Source organism: Grammomys surdaster, unplaced genomic scaffold (genome assembly GCF_004785775.1).
Source record: "Grammomys surdaster isolate TR1022 unplaced genomic scaffold, NIH_TR_1.0 184, whole genome shotgun sequence".
NCBI lineage: Eukaryota > Metazoa > Chordata > Mammalia > Rodentia > Muridae > Grammomys > Grammomys surdaster.
Window position 1 is genome coordinate 3,553,667 of NW_021604629.1, and position 25,387 is coordinate 3,579,053.

Genomic DNA, 25,387 nt, shown 5'->3' on the forward strand with positions numbered 1-25,387 from the left:
GCCTCTGCCTCCCAAGTGCTGGGATTAAAGGCGTGCGCCACCACTGCCCAGCTTACATTCACTTTTAAGAATGTATAATTACAGCTGGGCAGTGGTGGCACAGGCCTTTAATCTCAGCACTTGGGGGACAGAGGCAGGTGGATCTCTGAGTTCAAGACCAGTCTGGTCTATAGAGCGAGTTCCAGGACAGCCAGGGCTAACAGAAAAACCCTGTTTTAAAGAATGTATAATTACTATATATTAATTTTATTGTACTTTTATTTATATGCTGGTAAATATAAAGTATGTACCATAAAATTTAAGTTAGAAGCAACTTAAATAAAGTAAGAAGCAACTATTTATTTTGCATTAAAGTATCTTGGCACAATCCTTGTAGAAAGTTGGTCTTCACACAGTAGAGACAAACTGATATCAGAATCCTAATTTTGGTCATCTTACTAGCTTTAACATTTGTCCTGAAATAGTCTTGAAAAAAGATCAAAGAAGTAAGCAGCTATTTTTTTTAAAAGTTATCAGTCCTATTTGACTTGTTTGATTAAATTGATTCCTACCTGGCATTCTGCATATGTTTGAAATGCATCAGTAAACCATTTCTACCTACAGAAGAAGGAACTACTTCTCAATCTTCAACTTCCTCATTCATTTAACACTAGCCTCCTCTTACTGCACAGGGTCATTGTCAAGTGAGAAAGTATGCTAAAACACAGTCATAAAGTGTAATGGAAACATTGCTACTTTTTTGTTATTGTTATTTTTCTGAGACAGAATTTCTTTGGCTGTCCTGGAACTCACTTTATAGATCTGTCTAGGGCCTCTGCCTCCTGAGTGCTGGGACTAAAGGTGTCACCATCACTGTTTGGTTGATTATTACTTTTCTTGGATTAAGTAGAATCAATATGATAGAGTACATTAAAGAATTAGACATAAGAAAGTTCATAAATTTAAATTCTGGATGCTAGAGTTTAATAGCTACATGATTCTGAGTCAATTATATCATCCCTATAGCATAGGGATGCTGAACCTGCCTTAAATGGATGCTATAGTATTTCAGATAATGTATGTTAAGTGGTTTATGCTATACCATTTATTTAAACTTTTGATAAATCAATTATGACTTAAAAATGAGATATGTTTAAGACTATGACATATTGCTTCTTAGGAAAAGAACTAATTATAAATGACAGCCCAGTGAAGTATTATTATGTTGAATAATTAAAATAGAAAATTATCTTTTGCCAGGACCAAGCATGCTGTGCCTAACTTCTTCCTGTGTTAACTTCTGTTCTTTTGATATTAGGCAAAACATTCTGTCAAATTTGATAATAAAAGTCACTAGTAATTATAGAAATAAACCAAGAATATTCAACTCTAACTTAGATGGCCACAGTTCAGCAAAGAGATACCATTTGTTTTAATATGAATCTTTCACAAAGAATTCTCTCTCCCAAAGGAAGGACCGACCTCAAATGTAGGACTTGAGCATAACTAAGCAGAATATGGGGAACAGCTGGGAAGCATAGTAGATACACAGCATGCACAAGGCCCTCGGTTCAGTCCTCAACACATGCACACATGCATTTACATACAAGCAAAGAAAATAATTCAATAATATGTAACAAGGTATTTAGCATTTCTGCTTTTAGCTTACTGGTCTCAGATTTCAAATGAATGTGATAAAGCAGTGACTAATGCCTCACTGTCAAAGTGGTTTGCTTTGTCAAGTAGCTAGATTAAACAATAAGCATTGGGTCCAGAGCACTAATATCAAGTTCTTCTTTACACTAATTCCTTAAAACAACTTCCCTCTGCTTTTCTTCAGAGGGTGCCACATTCTCCATTTGACTTGTGTTTCTTAACAAAGGAACCACTAACTTCACAAGAAGGAGTGGCCAGCACTCAGCACAAAACCACTATTCTTTAAGCATGTAGCTTCCCTGCTAGCCTAAGGATTCAGGTGGTTAGTTCACCTCATCCCGATCTTTTAATTTACAACACTTTTTCTGTCCAGAGAGCATTTTCATCTTTGAGTTTCTGTGGTTCACTTGCCGATTTTCTTTCCTTCTTCCAGCTTAGTTCATTACCTCATTAATTCACAACAGTGGAGCTGAGATGACAGGCATTGACTATGTTGAAGCAGAGCAGTGCTGTCTAAGGTACTTCTGATTACCAGTGTATTTAAACTTTCTCTATTAAACATGACACCCAGAAGAAGATGCAAGATGAGGGCAAAATATTCATGGGGAAAAAAATGTGGTCCTGATATTTTCATGATACAGTGACAAAAAATGTGATATATTCTGACACACAGAAGCAAGTGTGACATCTTGGGATTAGTTATCCAGAGCACAGGTATTACAGCTAGAATGCTGGAGCCTCTCAGTTCTAAGAATGGAATGTTTCACTAATACTTTTAAACAGACTAAATACACTTACATTTTTGAACAGTTGCTCAGCAAGTTCTCTGATGTGCTTTATCATCTTCAGTGGATTATTTTCTTCAACTTTAATTCTCTCTACTTCAAAAGCTACCAACTTGGAAAAAGAATCAGATAGCAATAATCAGTACCTAAATATGCTGAATTTAAAAACTGGTATTTTCATACAATATGCAAACTAAAAACCATTTAAACTATGTTATTTTCAAAGTAATTTATTAGACTTGTACTGGGTTTCACCTCTATTCCAGGATGACAAAGGCATCTTAAATCCATGGCTTCCAGGTGGCCCCACTCAGTAACTCTTGGGAAACAATCATCTACGGAGTGCAGAGGCCTTCAGGCCTCACTCATGATAAGTTACTTGGAGAAATTCAGAAGGTGTGAAAGTCTCCAGATGTTTTTTATCTCAGAAATATGGACAAACAATTTATGTCGTGCTGACTGGACTCTGTGGACAGTATGCCCTCACCTCTAATTCAGATTCCTCACCTCTAGTCAAGGCAGAAGAGCAAGATGACCTTTAGAGTCTGTCAGTTCTTAAGTGATGTATATGGAGTGCATCTCTCTATTACGTAATGTGCTAAGGCGATTGTGTGGGAGTGTACACTTAGCGAAGAGGACAGGCATGAAAAGAAATGTAGGAGAGTAACCAGGTGAAAAGGGAAAGGAACAAGACTTTCTTCCTTCTAGGAACCAACAGATGAATCAAAGGCTGCAGAACTATGGATTCCCACTCTGTGACAGTATTCAGAAGATTGTCATACAAAGAAAAGCAGATTTGCCTTTCATTCCCAAGGTACCTATTTGATGACAGTGTAAGCCTAAGACAGGGCACAGTAGGATCTGCCTGTTAACACTTTGTAGAACCCATGTGAAACAGGAAATGGATCTTTCCAAGTAACAAATGTTATTTTCCTATAAATGCATGTTCTCATGTAAGTGGACAAAGAGGGCAGGAAGAGAAATATTTAAGTCTCATGCTGAAAGCAACCAACCTGACTTTCTTGCCAGAGGTTATCAAGGAAAATGTAGGTAGAAAACGAAGATGCACACAAACTAGCACTGCTATTAATAAAGTTTCAGAGACCAGTAGATGAGTTAGAAAAGGTCTTTGGCAAGCATCTTAGTTTACCTCTATAAGCCATCAACCATTGAGGACTTAATTGGAAACATAAAGGTTGATACAGATGTTACTATGCTCAATGGCCAGTTACACTGTTATTTAGGAAGCAACAGCTCAGTAAGTGACTATAAAGAACTGTGCGAGTCAGGGTAATGGGCCGCACACCTGCATGTGCTGGGTACTCAGTGAGGTGTTTAGTCTTCATCTTCAGAACAGAAGCTCTGCTTCCCTTTCCTTACCTGTGAGTAACTATCTTTACAAAGAATAAAAGATCCATCTCTGAAAAAAAGACCTTTACTCCTACAGGATAAGACATCAGTGGTAAAAGGTAACAAAATTTCCCTTCAGGTTCCAGGAGTGACTTTCTTTAGTGGACATCAGGAACTTTAAAATCTATTGGTTTCAAGACAGTAATGTTTCAAAAACTAAAATACAAATACTATCCACTTTCCTGTGTTCCATAATGCACTGCTGTGATAAATGAAAAAATGTATTTAAAAAAGAGAAAGCACAATAATTATAAAATTGTGTACTAGTCATATAGTCTATTTCTCCCTTTATATGACCAAATCCTTAAAAAGATAGAGACTACATATGTATCCCAAATATTTCTACTAAGGTAGCTAGAAAATGGTAATTATTGATTAGTTGGAATGCTATAAATTTAAATTACAGCTTTATGACATTGATAGACTAAATGTAACTGCAATTTAGAGTCACAAATCTGTGTATTAGGTTACACTGAGATGCAGACTGACAATCATTAAACAACTATATTTAAAAAACCAGTTTTATTTATACAAGCACTATCCAGTCTTGAAAAGGTTCTAAGAAGCTGCTAAATCTTAGTTGTTAAAAATTTTTACATACTTCTAAAACATTCTATAGTTTTCTAATTAACATAATTATCATCATTTGATATACATAATATTTAAATTACTTAAGGTTTAAGAATTTGAGTAAATGTTGAAAAAACCTGTTTTTCCTTTAAACTATTAGTCACTGATAAGAACTATACCTCATCAAACAGATCACAGGCTCTATAGGGAGGTCCTCTTTCTGAAACAAAACCTGCAAATGCCATTCCATTGAGTACTTTAGTGAGGAAATCATTCTCAACCAAACCACGCTGCCCCAAGAAAGCTGTCTGTAAAGAAAAAAAAAAGTGAGATGATAATTTATCATTTGAAGATGGCCAAAATGGTTAAAATAAAAATAGAAAGGTTGAAGATTGGTTGAATGACTTTACATGTAACTAAACACTGTCATGAAATATATTTCTCTCAAAAGGTTTTGTCCATATAAAAGACAAGAGGAAAAAAATCAAGTATTAATTTTTAACTAATGCTTTTAATAAGAGAAAAATCAATCTAAATGCTAAAGGAAAATATTATACCACCTCTATTTGTCACATAACAGAGACTTTAATTTAAGAACATTCAAAAATTAATTCAATATATATGGCTAATAGCATGGTCCTATTAAATGAGTCCATTTGACAGACAACCTGACACTGTGCCTTACTTTGTGAAAATGTATCACAGGCTCGGCATGGATCCGGATAAGCTGGAGGCAGGACCTATATCCTTGGAACAGTTGTGCAAATAACCTAAGGAAAACTGCTCGAACCTCTTTATCCTGAAAATGCAAAACAAAATGTACAGGTGATTTAATTTATAAAAAAAACAAATTAAGTAAATCAGACAGAAGAAAGAAAGTCTGAGAGGGCAAATGCACCACACTGCCCAGGCTTGTCTCCCCAAGCAGCAGGCATAAGTCCCATGAGTGTCTGCCCATGCTTGGGTGAAATGGGTTTGCTCTTTCTACTGAACCGAAGAGAGTTGGACTCTAGAGCATACAATTTTCTTCCAGAGGAAAAATAAGTAGCACAGTCTCCTATTTTACTGTGTCAGAGAAAGAAATATATGCCAAAAAGTTTATTTTATATCTTCAAAAAATTATAGTTATGAAAATAAAAGGGAAAAACTCTTAAAAGATTACATTTTTAAAGGCTTATGAAATTCTTTCAACATTTATCCAAATTATAAAAACCTATTCTTATTCTAATGGAATATGATTACATGCATATCATGAGTAAGGCTCTAGGTTTGATATATAGCACTACAAGAAGAGAAGAATCCAAATTCTTGTGCTAGGCGGTGTTCCAGGCTATAACTAAGGCTCTGATTTCTTGGCTATCCTTACTTTTGTCCCCTAAAGAAAAAAAAAAAATCAAATCCCTTCTCCACCAGAACATTGCCCTAAACCTTCTAAGAATACTTCTAACTCAGCTATTTCAGCAAACCTAAAAATAAAAGAACAGAACTCTTTAAAAGTATTAAATTTGAACATTAAATTTCTTACCAGCATTTTTGAGTGAGATAAAGCTGTCCGCGGAGGAGGGAAGGCATGATCTGCTACTTCCAAATCCGGGTGCAAAATCTAAAGTACACAGTTTATTATATAAGATATCTAAGATTAATCAGACCTACTTCTTAGTTTCTTTGAGGCATTAAGTGAATGATCTACACATGAATTAGATTATATTCCCACCATGAGATACAAATCAATTGATACAGTTTCGCATATATTGTTGTAGAAAGATCTCCAAGATAAAACATTAGATTTAAAAAAAAAAATGACTTCCTAAAAGTTCAGGTGCTCAGGGGATAAGAGCATTTGCTACTTTTGCAGATGACTCAGGTTCAATTCCTAGCAACCATGTGATAGCTCACAACTATTTGAAACTCCAGTTCCAGCGGCTTTGACACCTTATTCTGGTAGGCACATATGTGACATGTCGATAAAATGCCCAGATACATGAAATAAAACAAGCATTAGAAAAAATGCCAACTAGAAAAATTCATGTAACATTGCCTCAGTTATTTGAATATAAAAGAAAACAAACCTCAAACAAACAAATAAATGTACAACAGATAAACATGCATCTGAGTATGAACAGTTCTCAAAGATCATATACCAAATTATAAAAGATTAGTCACCCTAGGGTACAGATCTGTTGGGAGCAGTGATATACATCTATGTTACTACTTCTTAGAAGAGGTTTAGTTTATATCTTGTAATATAAAAACTAAAGAGATGACATAGAACAGAGAACTGAGAAGTAAGTCCACACAGCTACAACCAATTCACTTTTGACAGAAGTGTCAAAAACATGTATTATAGAAAAGACAATCTCTTTAATAAATGGTTCTAGAAAAATAATATACAAATGTCAGGGGATGATTCTAGATGATCTCCCATCCTATAAAAAAAATAAAAATGAACTAAAAACCTTAACATAAGACCGTAAAGTGAACTGTTAGAAGAAAACATGAAAAAAACAAGATCTATTTACAGGCACAAAGGTCTTCTGAGAAGGACTCTAATGGTTCAGGAGAACTCATTACTGATACTACAAAAAATGAAACCATGAGCAGAAAGAAGAGATAGCCGACAGAATCAGAGAAAACTCTTGCCAGCTACATATTAAATTAGGAGGTCATATCTCAAGTACAAAAATAACTCAAACATCAATAAACCAAATAGTCCAATCAACAAATGGGTTAGTCAAAAATTCAAACGGCTAATAAATATTTGAAAAAGAACTGGCATCTGAAATGTAAATAAATAAAATATCCAATTTAAAAAAAAGAGAGAAAAAGAAAAGAAAAAGAATCGGCACCATGCCTAGCAATTGGAGAAATACAAATTAAAGCTATATTGAAATCCCATCTCCCTCAATGGCAAAGTGACTGTCATCAAGACAAGAAAGGGAAACAAATGCTGGCAAGCATGTGAGTAAGGAAGAGCTTCAAACATCACTGCAGAGTGCAAACTGGTGCAGCCTCTATGAAGTTCATCAAAAAAGTGAAATAACAAAACAAACAGAAAGCCACCATATGACTTATCTACACCACTCTTGGTACTATTCACATACAAGAATCTAAACCAGCAAACCATAGAAATACTTGAACACCCATGTTTACTTCAGCACTAAACACAATAACAAAGATATGGAATCAGTCCAAATGCCTATCAATGAATGAACAAAAAAGAATGTGTTACGCAGTATGCAGTTTAACAACTGTAGAGAAGAATTAAATCATGTCATTTTAAGGAAAATGAATAGAACTGGATATCACCATGCTAAAGTGTAGTAAGGAAAATGCTGATAGACAAATGATATATATTCCTCTCACAAGTGTAATCTAAATTTATATAAAAGTAAGAATAAGGGACATAATAGAGGGTGAAAATGAGCAAAGTACAATGACACATAGGACAATGTCATAATGAAAACCTTTGCTGTATGCTAACAAAATTAACGAATAAATGTTTTCAAATTGGGGGCTGGAGAAATAGGTCAGAAATAGGACACTAGCTGTTCTTCCAGAGGATCTGGATTTGGTTCCCAGCACCTACATGATGGCTTACAACTACCTACAACTATAGTTCCGATATCTTCTTATGGTCCCCTCAGGCACTGCACACATATGGTGTACATACATACATTTAGGCAAAAAATTCATACCTATACAGTGAAAATTAAAAAAATCTTTTAAAAAGTACACTAAAAAGTAAACGTAGCAAACACAACAAACTAACTAAAATACTGAGGGAAGACGCTTTCAAGCTTTGTATTTCAGAAGCGAGTAGACCATGTCGAAGATATGAATAGTAAATAACATGAGAAATAAGAAGTACAATTCCCTAGAAAGCTAAAGAAAAAGATTAATATTTGAGTTAGGCTCTGAAGACAAGCAAGTTGGAAGAGTGGGTGGGGTGGGAGAAGGTCTTGGTAAGACTTGCACAGAGGACAAGATGAGGATCTGTCAGTATGTAACACATTCTGGTTTTGCAGATCATTTTTAAGTTGGTGTGAGGGAACACATCTGTAATTGCAGATTCACGGAATGCTGTTGTAGATTTGCAGGTGAGATACCAGTCTTAGCAATTTAGTGAGATCCTGTTTCAAATGAAAATTTAAAAGGGCTGTGTAGCAGGATACTTATTTTGCTACATTGTATTCGCAGTGGAGATGATTAGGCAGTAGAAGAGGAGGTGGAGCTGGGAGAGAAAGAGAGGAAGGGGAGGGGAGAAAGAGAGGAAGGGGAGGAGAAGGAGGCTATCAGCCATGGAGAACCATGGATTGGTCGAAAGCTGTCCTGGATAGCAACTTCTATCAAAAGGTTAGATATTAGGAAACAACTCTAATTGTGTGGGCATCTTGTTGACTGAACATTTCTAAATATACAAATCCTTCAGATAATCATTAAGCTTTACGAATCTCATTTCTACTGGGTACTGCAAGGATGGCAGATATTGTCTGGGATTTGGCCGAGCTTTGTGGATGCAGTGTGGGGGATTGGCAGAGTCATTCCACACACTGGCATCTTGTAGGTGCCAGGGTCGGGAGCAGGTTAGAGCTGATGAACAGTGGGAACATGGTGGCTGCCCGAAAATAAGCCAGACTGGCACCATTTTCTAAATATCACCCCAACAGGGCTAGGATTTAGATCAGTAGGTTGCCAAGCATATGCAAGGCTCTTAGTTAAATCCCAGCACCACAAAAACAAACAAACGTTGTTCATAGTATATCAAGAATAGACTTAATTCTATGTGGTAAAACCCAGCAATCCTAGTACTCTGTAGGCTAAGTAGGGGGCCAGCCTGTGATAACAGTGAAACCCTGTCTCAGAATAAAAAGAACAGTAAACTGTCAGTCCTAATTACAAATTACATGGTCACTCCTATATACTATCTTCATGTTCTGGTGCCTTTAAAGTTATTCATGATTCTTACACAGTTCCAGTAATGTATGGCCATTTGACTACAATTATCAATCAAACAATTATAACAAAACAATTAATAACCAAACAAACTTTCTACATGTGTTTTCAAAGCTGTCTTATTATATCCATTAAATCTAAACTCTTTGTGGTCCTTGGCCAATATACACTGCTCTTACCTTCATTCATGACCTATTACACTGTACATATAGGATAACCTATTATGCTTGAGAACTGTGATAACAAATACACACAGTTTTACCACAAACAAACTGTACATGTTAGCAACATCTGGTGGCAGAGGCAAGTGGAGCATACAGCATCAACTGTCTTAAGAACTAAAATCTCTTTGTTAATTCTGACACTTAATCACTGAATATTTATATAATTGCTAAATAATTACAAATGAATAATTACTTATATAATTGCTAAATGACTACAAAGGAGTTTAAATGCCATAAGAATTCTAGAAACATTAAATTTCTTCGATGACTCAAATACTAATTTATCGCTACTGCTATATCCATACAATCAATACAATTATATAGTTAATGAATTTCTTTAAAATTATTCATCTTTTGAAATGTAGTATTATCTGAGATGACACTATGTTTGGAATCTCAAGTCTTTCCATCATTTAAAATGATTATAAGAAACCTATAACTGTCCTTGCCATGCCTTAATTTAAGAAAGTCACCTGTTCATCTCTCTATGAAATAAAACACCCTATAAAGTCTAGAATATAGCCCTTTTGAAGAGATATGATTTGCTCAATGGCATCGAGTTTCAGAATGTAAACTGAGATCTATATTGGTTTTCTTCCCACTCTGCCACATCTTGTATTTCAGATTACAAATTGCATTAGGAAACATCAGGATTTTCTAAACACCTCCCTTTTATAGATAACCATGACAAAAAACATATGGACTAACATAAAGAAGAAAGTTTTCTGAGAATAAAATCTCTCCTGGTAACTGTATATTTTAAGCTTTTATTTAAGGAAGAAAACAAAAAAAAATTTCAACAGCCTCGCCTAGACTATTAAGATTATAAAGACCTTAATTCTACTTACATCTTCGAAAACAATATAGAATTTCTTGAAATTTGCTCTGTAAACCAGGCTGGCCTTGAGAACTCAAGAGATCCTCCTACCTCTGCCTCCTTAGTGCTGAGATTAAAGGCATAGTTTTATTTTCACAATATTTGATATATAATATCTACTGTATAAATATACTGAATGAAAAACAAATACTCTTTACCTAACTACCTAGTAAATGAAGGATTCTCCTCTAAAGACTATAAAAGAATTTGTTTCAAACATAGGACTCTTTATTACACTCTAATGGGGTATGGTGGTACATAACTTTAATCCCAACACCTGGTAGGCAGAGGCAGGTGAGATCAAGGTCAGCCTGGTCTACATAGTAAGTGCCAGACCTACATAGAGACAGCACATCTCAACGTAATGTGTGAGTGTGTATGTGTAAATATGTACACACACACACACACACACACACACACACACACACACACACACACAGAGTTATAGACAATGTTTTTTAAATGCCAGTTATCTTAGTTTCAGGTTTAAATCAAGAAAAAGAAAAATTACATGAACAAAGAGTCATACCAGAGAAAGTGCTGCTTGAGTCTGATGAAGAAGTGGCTCCGGGAGGGAGGAGAGGTGAATGCATTCAGGAATTTTAATAGTGCCTCCGTCCAAATCTGCTATGATTACATCTAACTGAAAAAGATTTTAAAAATTAACCACAATTCGTAAATTATATTTGTTTTTAAGCAAACTGTCCTTGACTAACTCAAACTGAGAAAAACCAAACTGAGGAAGAGATTCCTAGCTATCACAGTAAGAGTTCCTAATTACACTACATGCCCCAACTTCCTTGGAATCTGGGTATTGTACAAGAATACCTATCTGCCAGTGGAAGATGAAAAAAAATGATACGGGCATTCCTGTGCTTCAGAAGAGGAGTGCTGTAAGGCTCTTCTATGTCCTCTTTCTTCTTTCCATAGGAAGGAACTATGAACTGGTAGCAGCCTAGCATGAGTCACCCTGATGATGACACTACCTGAGGGGATTGTAATAGAGAAAGCATAAGGAAAGAGGCTTGGATGCTAAGTGATGCCATGGAGGAATTTCTACAAAGTGCTGTGTGTTAAGGGTAAAAATTCCATGTTAACTGAGCTAGTGCATTTGGATTCCATATAAATCAAAAAACAAAGCAATATGTATTCAACAATTATTGTGTAGATATCAAACCTAGCTTGGGAGTGGTGATGCATATCTTTAATTCTAGTAACTGGGAGGCAGAAGGATTAGTTCAAAGCCATTCTTAGCTATGTAATGAGTACAAGTTTGTGATCAACCTGTGATACACTAGACTCTGTCTCAAAAACCAAGAATAAAACAAACAAAAACAACACCACAAACCTGATTTGTAGCATCTAAAAGGTCATATGTATAATAACTTACATAAATATGAAAGATTTTGATGTGATTATAATTCATTCTAATTTATTTATTAAAATGTGAAAACCCTACAACTGTCAACATTTAGTTTATCCTATCTCTATATTTAGTACTACTAAAATAATTTACAAATTATATGGGGCCTACTTTTTAATAAACATGCTTATTTGCTTATACATTTTATATGATGATACTGGACTTAAAAAGAACTAGACATGAAACACAGTGTTAGGAGAATGGATTGGTATACACGTGGGGTTCTTCTTCTCTGATCTCTCAATAGTGTCAATGACTTCTCTGATGTGGTTCCACCTGCAGTCGCTGTGCGAGGCACACTGAAGCTTCCTTTTTTGCTGGCATTTAGAAAAGCAGCAGCATCACGAAGTCTTGTAGATTACAGATACCATGCAACACATTCTTTTGGTAAGGAAATTTTCTTATACTCCCTGACAAGTGCCACCTAATGTGCTCCCTGCACTTGAGGCACAGTGCTTCAGAACACACTCCTCATCTCACACCAGGAATCCCACTCCATTAGTTGGCAGATCTTAAATCTGGCAGTATACCCAACAGAATTTGTTTCTGTATATTATACCCACTGATGCTATTTTTTTTTAGTTTTTATAACCCTAAACCACCACCTTCCCCTTCTTCCCTATAATAGTCTGTAAATATTGAGCTTTAGCGATTAGATAGCATTAAATTATAACTTGAGACAACTTCCTCAGTGAACAGCAGTTTTCTAAACTTTTGATTCTGAAGTCTTCTGATGCACAGTTATAGTACCACTAGAAGCATAATATCCATAAACAAATTATTCTTGAACTAGCTTTAGCCTCTCTAATGTCGCATGGATTAGAAATTTGGTGGGAGCTCAAAGTGAACTTGAGTTCTACTGAATTTAAATTATCTGCAAACTATTTTATTCTTGTTAGTTTTCAGGCATTCTATATTGGCAGATCTCATTTTAAAACACTAATAAGCATTAGTAAGAAAAGTATGAATAAAACAATGGATTATTAATCCTTTATTATCATCTATAGCAGCTGTTCTCAATCTGTGGGTTGTGACAACCCCTTTGGGGTAGATCAACCCTTTCACAGGGCTCACCTAAGACCACCAGAATACATATTTACATTATAATTCATAACAGTAGCAACATTACAGTTATGAAGTAGCAACAAAAATAATTTTATGGTTGGGGTCACCACAACATGAGTAACTGTATTAAAGGGTCATAGCATTAGGAAAGTTAAGGACCATTGATCTACAGAAATACAGAATTTCTCATATGAGGAATATGGTAAAACAAATCTGATCTGGTATACAAAGGTTATTTAAAAGTGAGACACGTTAGCACATGTCAGGACATACTCAGAAGGCTGAAGTGGAAGGACTGTCGTGAGCTTGTGGGACTGCATAAGGGTATCTTGGTTCATGGCTGGGCATGAGCCTGGAACCCCTAGGTTCCAAGGGAGAAATGGCAGGTGTTCAGCCACGTCCCCAGAACCCAGGGTCCTGACATGCAGTCTAGTCTCCATAGACCTACATTGTTCAGTCATGTAGGCCACTACAGTCCCTCCCAAAGTGCACAGGTAGAGGGCGTGACTACAGGCCTCAGGCCCTAGAGAGATTTACATACTAATGAAGGCCTGAGGGCAGAACAAATTAAGCATTCTTCCCCAGATCCTCCCCTTTTCTCCCTCCCTATTTAACTCAGGTCTGCCCTGAGTTTGGGGGGTACATCCAGATGCATCTACCATCCACCATAACAATAAACCCTTTTGGAACCATGGACTTTCTCGTATCACTGGGGCCTGCCATCGCCAAAGCCCCCAGTCTCTGGAACTCCGGACCTTTCTCCTGTTTGTGGGACCTGCAGCGTGGGAAGCCTCTGGGACTCCACCACTGTGGCTATTTACCCACACGAGCTCAGGAACTTTAACCTAGCCTAGGCCACATAGAAAGACACTGTCTTTTTTGTTTTATAATTGGTTGGTTGATTAATTAATTAGTTTGTAAGAGAGACAGAAACAGAGAGAGGTACACACACAGGCTGTGATATACATGTGGAGGTCAGAAGATAACTTTCAGAAGTTGATTCTTGCCTTCTGCTTTGTTTGAGGCAGTGTTTCTTTTATTTCTGTTGCACTGTTCACATCAGGCTAGCTGACCTGTAACCTTCCAGATGATTCTTCTATTTCTACCAGGAGTGTTGGAAATACAAAAAACCTCAATAAACTCAACCAAGCATTTTTACCACTGAGCTATCTTCTCTGTCTAAAGTCATCTTATTCATAAATATATGAATATATAAATTCTTCTTTAAACTCTCATACATACTTAGATTGCTTACAGTTGTTTTCCTTCTGGTCTTTCTTTTCTATGGGAAATGCACCTTATATAAAAATAATAATGATATGGAAACCTTGCAAGACTGAAAACAAAAGACTCAAGATCTGGACATCTGGGTACTTACAAGCTCATGGACATCAGTTTTAAAGATGGAGTGTACGCCAATAATGAAAGGAGTTGGAGAACTCAAAACTTCTAGGAGCTGAGCCGGAAGAATGGGGATATAAGGGTAACTGGAAATGATATATATATAAAAAAAGTTCATATATGTTATTTTCCCACAATACGAACACATTTCCCTTTATTTCTGTGGATTCTGACCCATAAAAATAGATTCATTAATTCTTTGAGAATCTTATACCATATATTTTGATCATATTCATCCTGACTCCTCCCCAATTTCTCCCAAATATATCCTGATAACCCTACTCCACCTCCAGCCTTGTGTCTTCTTTTAAAATTTTTTTTTATTAATTCTTTGAATTTGATACAATATATTTCTTTCATAGTTACTACCATTCCTTTCAGATCCACCCCACCTCCTTATGCCCCAACTCTGTAGTGTTTTTTTTTTTCAGTCTGAATTTAAATATTTATATTTAGAAATTGTCAAGTAGGCCTGATATGGTGTGCCAGCTTTTAAGTCTAGTATTTAGGAGGCAGACATGGGTGGGCTTCTATGAATTCATGGCTGGACTGGTCTATTTACTAAGTTCTAGAGCAATCAGAGTTAAGTGCACTTATGAGTTCATAGCAGTTGTGACAGTATGTACAAGGCCTGTGCAAATCCAAGCCAGACCAAATCCTTGCATGAAGATAGGCATTCAATTTTACCTCTAGCTATGGAGCTATTGGCAACTGTTAGCTGCTTTGAAAGAGAGATAGTAGCCCTGGTAAGTCCACCATCCTCCAGTGGAAGACCAAGCATCCAAGATTATTTGGGCAGCACAAACTGGTCTTTACTTGATTAATTCAATTAATGAATTAAATTTAAGGAACACAAAATTGGATGGGTAGGGAAAGAGATTGATCTGGGAAGTGTTGGGGGTAGGGATATGATCAAAACATGAATGAAACTCTCAACTGATAATTTTTTTTGAAGCACTGAAGAAAAAAAAGAACAGAAAAGAAAGAAAATATCAATTTTATAGGCAAGATTGTTAACACTAAAGTTCTGAAAAGAATGATTTCCAAAATGCCATTGTTTACAATATGGTCACAAAAGCCTGGCAGTGGTGGCTCACACACCTTTAATCCCAGCACTTGGGAAGCAAAGGCAGGTAGATTTCTAAGTTTGAGGCTAGCCTGGTCTACAGAGTGAGTTCTAGGACAACCAGGACTACACAGAGAAACCTTGTTTTGAAAAACAACAAAAAAAAAACCCAACAAAACAAAACATGTATGATCAAAACAAAAGATACGATCACAGATAATAAACCCAAAGTAAATGGAACCTAGGTTAGGTTCCTCCTCCTTCCCCCTAAGCTAGTCTCTTTAGACTGCTGTTTTAAAGCATTCTTCCTTATGCTGACAACTAATATCAGAGAGGAGAAGTAAAGGACCTCACACTTAAGGCAATGTAATGACTTGTCTAAATAACACTGTGCTTGATGCTTACATTCAATAAACATTAAAAATTTTATGAAAATTCTACAGGCAGTCTAAAATTTTATCTAGTGTCCATGAACTTAAGTTTCTGGGACATTACGACTAGCAAACTAAACCAGAGTAAAATATTCTTCCTGTGGTATGACCTGACATCATGGTTTACATTTTTAAAAAACTGTTTTTCAATTTTTCTTATGGAAAATATTTAATACCCCCTTTAAACATAAATGAGAAAATTATAAAGATCTGGTTTATCTGAGTTTGACAATTACCATAGCATAACCACTTCTGTCTACCGACATATGTTCTAGTCTCTATGTTACTGTGAAGAAACATCACATCATTTATATACAAATAATTTAAGAGCTATCTACAACAGATAAGGATTCTTAATTAACAGAATTCTAATAACTTCTAAAATTTAATACACTAGTATCAAATAACATTAACCAAAGAATTTTATCAGTATTGAAAGATAATTAAATACTGCTGACAGTACCATTCCAAGTAAATTAAATATGTTTCACTAAATTAATCAACACACAGTGATGTACAACTTGGAAAAGTCCAAAATTTTAGACTAGACTTTATTAGAATCATGACTCTAACTTCACATAACAAAGCTCTGTGGTTCAAAGCAATTGAGCCATGTCATTTTGATTTATCAATAAGTAATACATAATGTGGGAATAAATAATATAATCAAGAAAAAAACTTCACCTGTATTTAAGAGGAAACATTAAAGATTCCAGGGCTCTACAGGCATCACTAAGTCTCTGGAAACTTGCTGAATGGAAGAGAACCTTATTTTCTGTAAGGACTGCACAAAAGAGGTTGAGGACATTTTGAATGCCTAAAAACAAAAGAGTTAAGGCTTACTTAACATAACAAATTGTATTGAGTTGACACCAATCACACATTGTCAGTGACAAAGAAGCAAAAGGTAATATTCTGGGGATCACCAAAAGAAAATAATTAATCCAACCTACACAACCTATAGGCACGCATCTGTCTTCCTAGATGTCTTTATTTACACCACTAAGACAGACACTGATCTTATGAGTTGTTTAGAAATTTACTATTACCTTTTTTTTTAACTTTATCTCCAAGGTCTGTATTTCAGTTCCCATCAAACTTAATGTTAGTTTTTGTTCATCTTTAGTGTCTGTTTTTCTAGTGTTAAAACAGTCATGTGTTTCAAAATGACATTTCAGTGAACTATGGATCACATACACAACAGTGGTATAAGTTCATAATAGAGGTGACAAATTCCTACCATCTAGTAACAATAGCTGTCCTAGTATCATTGTACAATGAATTACATACTTGTAATAATGTAGGTAGGCATAACAAAACTATCGCAACTCATATGAAAGCATAGTATAATTAGGTACAGTGGAAAATGGGATTAATAATTATATAATTAATGTGTTTCTAACATCACAGTTTTGTTTGTATTCTGTATTCCTTCTACTTATACAGAAAACTCTATGTTGTATTATGCCAGGGGCAGCCTCACACATTTTGTATTTTCCTACATTCTATATTCTGTGATTCTTGATTGCATCATTTTCGCTTGTGCTTGATTTAATCTCATGCTATTTTGCATACATGGCTGTCAGTGTCACAGTCTATGCTGTTTTCACTATATACCCTAGATATGTAGTGGGCTATACTACCTAAGACATGGAAGAACATATATGCTTGAGGATGTCTGTCCAATGACCTACTTCTAAAAATTTATTCTTCCTATTGACACCTGACTATATGAGATGAGCAGCTAACTTGCTATCCACTTCTGTTGCCTCACCAGAGAACCATAACAATGGAACCAGCCAACCACAGAATCAAAGCTCTAAAATCACCTTTTCCTCTTTAACCTGTTTTGGCTGACAGTGTTCTGTCATACTAACCAAATGCTGGCTTACACACATGGTTCTCTTTTGTCTTGAGAGTCTGTAGATCATCACACCTTTAGTTTGACACTAACTCTATCCCAGATTTAGACAACAGGAATCCTTTTGACTTACTTCCTTGCCCTTAGAGCATAACTCTTTTTCTGCCCCTTCCTCTTCCAAGTTCTTGCTTCTTGCTTAATACAACAATCCAGACTTATACTATTCTTACCCTGTTCCAGAATGAAAACTGCTGGAGTCCAGAGTCCTGGCAACTTCTGGTAAGAACTACTACTAAAAATCAAGTTTCAAACTGCCAGGGTGTATACTGGATAATTTCCACGTAAATATCTTTCATTATAGCCCATTTCTACCTATAGGAAATATGCATAGATATACAAAAATACATATAATGTTAGCATACACATATATATACATAAAGGCATACTTTTGAGAATGGATCTACATAATTACTTTCAATTCCAACTAATCCTTCATTTCCTCTATTCCTTCAGCTCATATGTATGTATTCCTTTCTCTACTGAAAACACTGCATCCTAATAACATCGAAGCATTTCTTTGTTTGCTAATTTCTATTCTATTATCTATATTATAGTTCTAGAATTGTCTTAACAATTACGACTCAAAAGAACCAAAACAAACAAAAAAAATCACATTACAAAAGAGAATTGGAGAATACTTCCAATTCTCTACCCAAACTTATCCCATATTAAACTCACATAGCCAAACTTTTGAGTGTTCCAGTTTAGACAATGGTTTGGGTATGGATTCAAGGTCTATAAATGAAGTCTGGTCTGAGAGTGGCTCTAGGGAGAGGTGGTAGAACATTTTGGAAGTGGGGCATAAGGGAGAACCTTAGGAACAAGTCCTTAAAAGGGACCTTGCTTGTTCTCTCCCTCTCCCTGTCTCTGCTTCTAGATCAAGGTGTAACCACTTGTTTCTCTTGCATACAGTTGGGCCATCATTGGTGCCATGAGGTGATACTATGAGCTAAGTAAGCTTTTCTATATTAAATTAAAGTCGCTTCAGGTACTTAATTTTAATACCTCAAAGGCATTTTTCCACTCATTGGTGCAGTCAAATACCTGATAAGCAATCTTTCTTATAAAGGGAAAAGGGTTATTTCTGGGTTACAGTTAGTGTCAAAGTATCATTCTGTCATGCAGGGGAAGACATAACAGCAGGCAGAGAAGGCAAGGCACCAGCATCAGGGAGTTGACTGATCATACTGCATCTACAATTAGGAAATACTGTGACCAGGAAGTAAGTCCATAAGACCCTTCTTTCAACAGGACACTTCCTCCATGGCGCCACAGCCTTCTCAGTACTACCAGTAGGACACTAAGGACTCCAACATATAGCCTAGCCTATGGGGACATTTTTCATTAAACCATCACCATAACTGATGACTTTATAAATATATTACTTTGTTTTTCTAACAATTAGACTGATCTAGTTTCATGTCCTGAATATGTAAGACATTGACAGGCTTCTAGAAGTCAAAACTATATGATGGTGTATTTAGAGAAGTCCCTTAATTAATACTATGTTGCCAGTGTCAATTCTGATTTGAATGTGTGTGTTTTTACATGGAAGCCAGAAGATAACCTTGGATGTCATTCCTTATGAGCCAGCTATATTGTGTTTTGAGACAGGGTCACTAATTGACCTGTAGTTAGACCAGTAGGCTAGGCTGGCTAGCCATTGAGTCCCAGCAATCTATCTACCTGTCTCTGCATTCCCAGTGCTGGGATTATAATAAGAACATACCACCAGTCAGCTTTTCTTATGTAGACCTCAGGAATACAGAGGCGGATGCTCACAGCTAACCACTGAACTGATCATGGGGTTCCCAATGGAGGAGTTAGAGACAAGACTAAAGGAGCTGAAGGGGGTTGCAGCCCCGTGGGGAGAGCAACAAAACCAATCCCAAACTGCTGTATTACCTGGCAGATGGAAGGCTGGAGCTGGTTACTTTTGATATTGTTCTTAGCATTTATGTTGCATTCTGGTACTCCACTTCAGCACCAGCATCTGCATCTACTTGCTTATGAAAAGAAGCATTTGAATGTACTATATAGCTCAAGCCTGAGTTGTTCTAGTTTCGCTCTTGTTTTCATTGGCTATTCTTTTTTTTTAATTGGATATTTTATTTACATTTCAGATGTGATCCCCTTTCCCCATTCCCCCAACACACACCCAGGAACCCCCATCCCATTCCCCCCTCCTCCTGCTTCTGTGAGGATGGGCACTCACCTACCTGCCCACTCACACCTCCCCACCCACAAATTCCCCCACACTGAGGCATCCAGCCTTCACTGGACCAAGGACTTCCTTTCCCACCTATGCTCGACAATGCTATCCTCCCCTACATATACAGCTGGAGCCATGGGTCCCTCCCTATGTGCTCCCAGGCTGGGAGCTCTGGTTGGTTGGTATTGTTGCCTCTGTATGTGTCAGGCTCTGGCAGACCTCTAAGAAGACAGCTATATCAGGCTCCTGTCAGCATGCACTTCCTGGCATCCACATCAGCGTCTGCCTTTGGTGACTGCACAAGAGATGGAGGTGACTGCACATGAGAAGAATACCCAGGTGGAACAGTCTCCAGCCGGCCCCTCCTTCAGTTTCTGTCCCACACTTTGTCTCCATATTTGTTCCCATGAGTATTTTGTTACTCCTTCTAAGAAGGACAGAAGCACCCACACTTCGCTCTTCCTTCTTCATGAGCTTAATGTAGTTTGCGAGTTGTATCTTGGGTATTGCCAGCTTTTGGGCTAATATCCACTTATCAGTGAGTGCATACTTAAGTTTCTATTTTCTAGGTCTCCCCCCAATATCCTTTGGCTTTCTGGTTGCCTTTTATCTTCAAAGATGATAACGGTCACTTGACAGTCTTACCTGGTATCATTTTGACACCAATCTCCTGTCTCTCTTCTTCATCTTGTAAGAGCCTTTGTCATTACACTGACCCTACCTCAGGTGACAACTTCTCAAGAAATGATCTTGAGCAGGACTATTTATTTATTTATTTATTTATTTATTTATTTATTTATTTATTTATGACAGGGCTTCTCTGTGTAGCCTTGGCTATTCTGGAGCTCACTCTGTAAGACTAGGCTGGCCTCTAACTCAGAAATCAGAACACTTGTTGTCAGAACAAGTTTTAACATGATGGACAGGAATAAAAGTATTCTCAGGACAAAAAGGGCAAGCATGATCAAGCTACTCTCTGCTGAGAGTCTATAGCACTCTACAACTAGGAATTCTTACTTATGCATAGGTGAAAGGGAAGGATCCACTTACTGGCATAAGGCATGATCCGGATCAGGTATTAAACATGGGGAAGAGGGCATGGCATGTCTGTGTTTTTTCTGCAGGATGTTGAAGAAGCATGGTGGTTGCCAGAGTGATGGGCTAGACATGCTGATGCCAGGACAAAGAATGATGTTGACCTGTGAGCTTGCTGAGTGCCCTGACAATGGTGACTGGAAAGTTGTATTGGACACATGTTCCTGACCCACCATTGCTTACCTATACCCTTTATGGGACAAGCTGCCTTACCTCAAATTTTTAGACCTTGTAGAACAGAGAATCAAAAAGAGAAGTTACAATGACTCTTGTATTGTTCTTAAATGTGACCAGTTATTCGGATTCAATCATGGACTGGTCTAGAAATCAATCCAATATTGGAAATAACAGTCTTCATTTGGAAGTCTAGTTCTGAACATTTTCAGAGACATATCTGGAGTTAGCTGCAGTTCACTATGATGTTATGTTAGCAAGAGATAAAGTTGGGGCAGGATCTGGATTTCAAACAGGTGTTAGCATGTATCAAAGCTCTTTTAATTGTCAAGTTAAAATTACTTTTGTTTCTTCTACAGTATTTAATGTAAGTTGCATTGATTGTACACCTTCTAATTGTGTTAGTGTTTTGAAATCCAGCATGTCAGTTACAGAGGTCTATTAACCAGCTTTTGTTTTGTTTTATTGCCCTGAGTACCACAGAACCTTGGTATTCTAAAAATAGCTTGCAAGTACTAGAAGAAATGAGTTAGGCTGTAAGTAGAGGCACTTGGGGGTATCCACCCCCAGACAGAGATATTAAATTAACAGGCTGGCAAACCAAGGACGGGTAATATTTTCCACAGAGCCTTACCAACCTAAGACAAAAATGCATTGCTTTTGATAATGCATATTCCATTCACATGTGCTTGATTATTGCTGGTATAACAGCTTTAATTACATTAATTGCTAGCACCACTGCTTCTGCAATTGCTTTGACACAAGAAGTTCAGACAGCTACTTTTGTTAATCACTTAGCAAAAAATGTTACTAATGTGTTGAATATACAAGAGGATTTAGATAGGCATTTGGAACAACGGATTGGTGCTTCTTATCCTATTTAAATTACTGGAAGGAGGTTCAGAGTTTAAGAGAAAGGAGACATCTAGAGTGTCATGCCAAAGACCATTGAATTCATGTTAATTCTAAAATTTACAGTGGTAGTCATTATAATTAGGAAAAAGTGTAGAGACACTTGCAGTGTAGTTGGCATAATTCTAACACCTCTCTGGATGTTTTAACTTTACATAGAAGAGCTTATGAATTTCAAAAAGGCTGCTCTGCTGAGCAGTGATGTGGTAGATACTGCTGATAAAATTAACCTGATTTGTATTCCTAAGAAGCAATGTTTGTTGCCATGTTCATAGCTTCAAGTTACTTAGAAAGCAAATGCTATAGCTATGACAAGAAGCTTGCTTGACCCAAAATAGTTTCTTCATCTGCTGTTGTCTATATGTATCGAATACTTCACAGTAATAATAAAGGTGACAGAATGGTAAACACTCTGGTGATAATTTCTACTGGACTTACTATACTCATACATACACATCCCGCCAATTGCTCAAATACTAAAGCAATCTTAAAATTATTTCCGGATCTCAATTTTCTTGGAGAGTTAAGTTTTGAAACTCAGGGCCTAAGGGATTAAATGGATTTGTTCTCTATTTTAAATGAATAACAAGAAAGCCTTAATTCCAGGATTCTCCACTGAATAGTGAATACATGTTATATCAACAGAATACTATGTCTCAGATAATCAAAAGGGTAAATTAAGGAACAAAGACCATTCTTTTTCAAATTGTACTTTATTATGTGTAAGTGTATACTTATATAATATATGTGGAGTGTACATGCACATGCCATGATGTACATGTGGAGGTCAGAGCATGACTTTGTGGAAATGGTTCCCTCCTTCCACCTTTATGTGGGTTTAGGTATAGAAATAAAGTCAGCAAGCATGCACAAAAAGCATGTTTACCTGTGTATTATCTCACAATCCCAGAAGCCCATACTTTGAAGAAGAATATATTCTAGAAAGTCGTCATCTCTTTTTCTGATCAATTCATGGTGAGGAAAAGATCATTTACCTGACCAGTATTTATTATATGTCTACTTTCTCTACATGTTAGATTGTTAAAAAAAAAAAGACTTATTAGACTTCTGAGATATGATAGAAAATGCTAAATTCTTGGAGATGGAGATAAATATAAGGCAGACTCTTGGAAGTTCACAGTTCAGTAAGGATGGCAAGATTAAAAAACACACCAAAATATAGACATATACAAAGTATAAGCGCAGAAAAGGGCAATTTAACCTCCTGCCATTTGAAAGCTGCATGCTTATATGTTGAACAGGTATATTTTATAGAAAAACAAATCTCTGAGGTGCTAAAAGAGACAACTGAAAATTTACACAAGAGAACTTCGTATCACGGAAGATCAACTCATTTAATTATAGCTGTCTTGCCACATGTCACTGATGTTCAATAAAAGATAACTAAACAGACTTATTTAATAGTAGCATTCAAGTAACATAAGACAGAATGAGAAGGACCAGGGAGATGGTTCAGTCAGTAAAAGCCCTGAAATCATATGACCCCAGCACCCAGTAAAAGCCAGACATGACCATACACTTTTGTAGCTCTGGCTCTGTTGTGGAAGGGTGGGGAAGAGACAGGTGGACCCCCCAGAACTCACTGACCAGCCAGACTCAAACCCAGTCTGTGACCTCTGGTTAGTGAAAGATCCTGTCTCAAGTAAGAAGGTAATAAAAAAAACAAACAAACTCAGCATCAACCTCTGGCCTCTACATACACAAGCATGCATGTGTACACTGCCCCTTCCCCCAACACACACACGCACACACACACACACACACACACACACACACACAGAGTCAGGGGAGATGGGGGGAGAGAGCGAGAGACCACCAAGCATACCTGGGCTATGTAGGAAGATACTGTCTCAAAAATTAAAGTTAAAAGAAAAGATAGTTTTACATCAGGATGCTTTTGATTTATCATCAAGCTATACTACGGAGCCTTTTCTCCAACCCATAAACCAAATATATTTTAAAAAAAAATCCCTATGTGCCAGGTTCATGGCAGTTACCAGGGATATAAAGTTGAACAAACCATAGCCCTTCCCATATGTACTTTTAGCCTTATGGGAAAATAGGTATGTTTTAAGAATCATAATAACAATTGGTATAATAATAGCCAATTCCCAAGTGTATACTTTTAGAGTTAGAAAAGTGGAAGAAAGACACTCCAAAAGGAAGAACAGATGAGCAGTACAGGGAATCATGAAAAGCTTTTATGGAAAATGAAAATGTTTGGTGGAACCTAGCATACAGCTGTAAGAACTAGAATGTTATTAGGAAACTAATAGCACTTTTAAATTTCTTTTTTTTTAATTTTCTTATTGAATGTTTTATTTACATTTCATATGTTGTCCCCTTATCCCATCCCCCACCCACCCAGGAACCCCCAATCCACTCATCCCTCCTCCTTCTTCTCTGTGGATGTAACCTCTATCTACCACCCCACTCCCACCTCCCCATCCTCAAAATTCCCACCCCCTGGGGCGTCCAGCCTTCATGAGGTCAAGGTTCTCTTCTTCCAACTATGGCCAGCAGGGCCCTCCGCTCTTACATATTCAGCTAAAGCCCTGGATCCCTCCCTAAGTGCTCCCAGGCTGGTAGTTTAGACCCTGGGAGCTGTGGTTGGTTGGTATTGTTGCTCTCCTCATGGGGCCACAAACCCTTTCAGCTCCTTCAGTCTTCACTCTAACTCCTCCATTGAGAACCCCATGATCAGTTCAATGGCTAGTTGTGAGCATCTGCCTCTGAATATGTCAGACTCTTGAAGGCCTCTGAGGAGACATCCATATCAGGCTCTTATCAGCATGCACTTCCTGACTTCCACATCAGCATCTACCTTTGGTGATTGCACATGGGATAGATACTCAGGTGGAGTGGTCTTCAGACGGCCCCTCCTTCAGTTTCTGTCCCTCACTTTGTCTCCATATTTGCTCCCTTGAGTATTTTGTTGCTCCTTCTAAGAAGTACCGAAGCACCCCCACTTGGTCTTCCTTCTTTATGAACTTCATGTGGCCTGTGAGTTGCATCTTGGGCATTTCAAGGTTCTGGGCTAATATCCAATAATCAGTGAGTGAATACCATGTGTGTTCTTTTGTGATTGGCTTACCTCACTCAGGATGATAACTTCTAGTTCCATCCATTTACCTAGGAACCTCTTGAATTCATTGTTTTTAATAGCTGAGTAATACTCCATTGTGTAAATATACCACATTTTTTGAATCCAT

The 25,387-nt window shown here is 37.0% G+C and overlaps 1 protein-coding gene across 2 annotated transcripts in view; it reads right to left on the minus strand.

The window, feature by feature from the left end:
- The window catches only part of Sbf2 (SET binding factor 2), a 307,253-nt gene that overhangs the window by 127,011 nt on the left and 154,855 nt on the right, over nt 1-25,387 (minus strand). For both annotated transcript variants that reach the window (XM_028768018.1, XM_028768017.1), the window contains exons 7-13: nt 16,525-16,657; nt 14,321-14,429; nt 10,984-11,097; nt 5,926-6,003; nt 5,086-5,199; nt 4,580-4,708; nt 2,434-2,532 (exon numbers count right to left, since the gene is read on the minus strand). In XM_028768018.1, the coding sequence (XP_028623851.1) occupies nt 2,434-2,532; nt 4,580-4,708; nt 5,086-5,199; nt 5,926-6,003; nt 10,984-11,097; nt 14,321-14,429; nt 16,525-16,657 (776 nt within the window). The remainder of the gene's footprint in view (nt 1-2,433; nt 2,533-4,579; nt 4,709-5,085; nt 5,200-5,925; nt 6,004-10,983; nt 11,098-14,320; nt 14,430-16,524; nt 16,658-25,387) is intronic.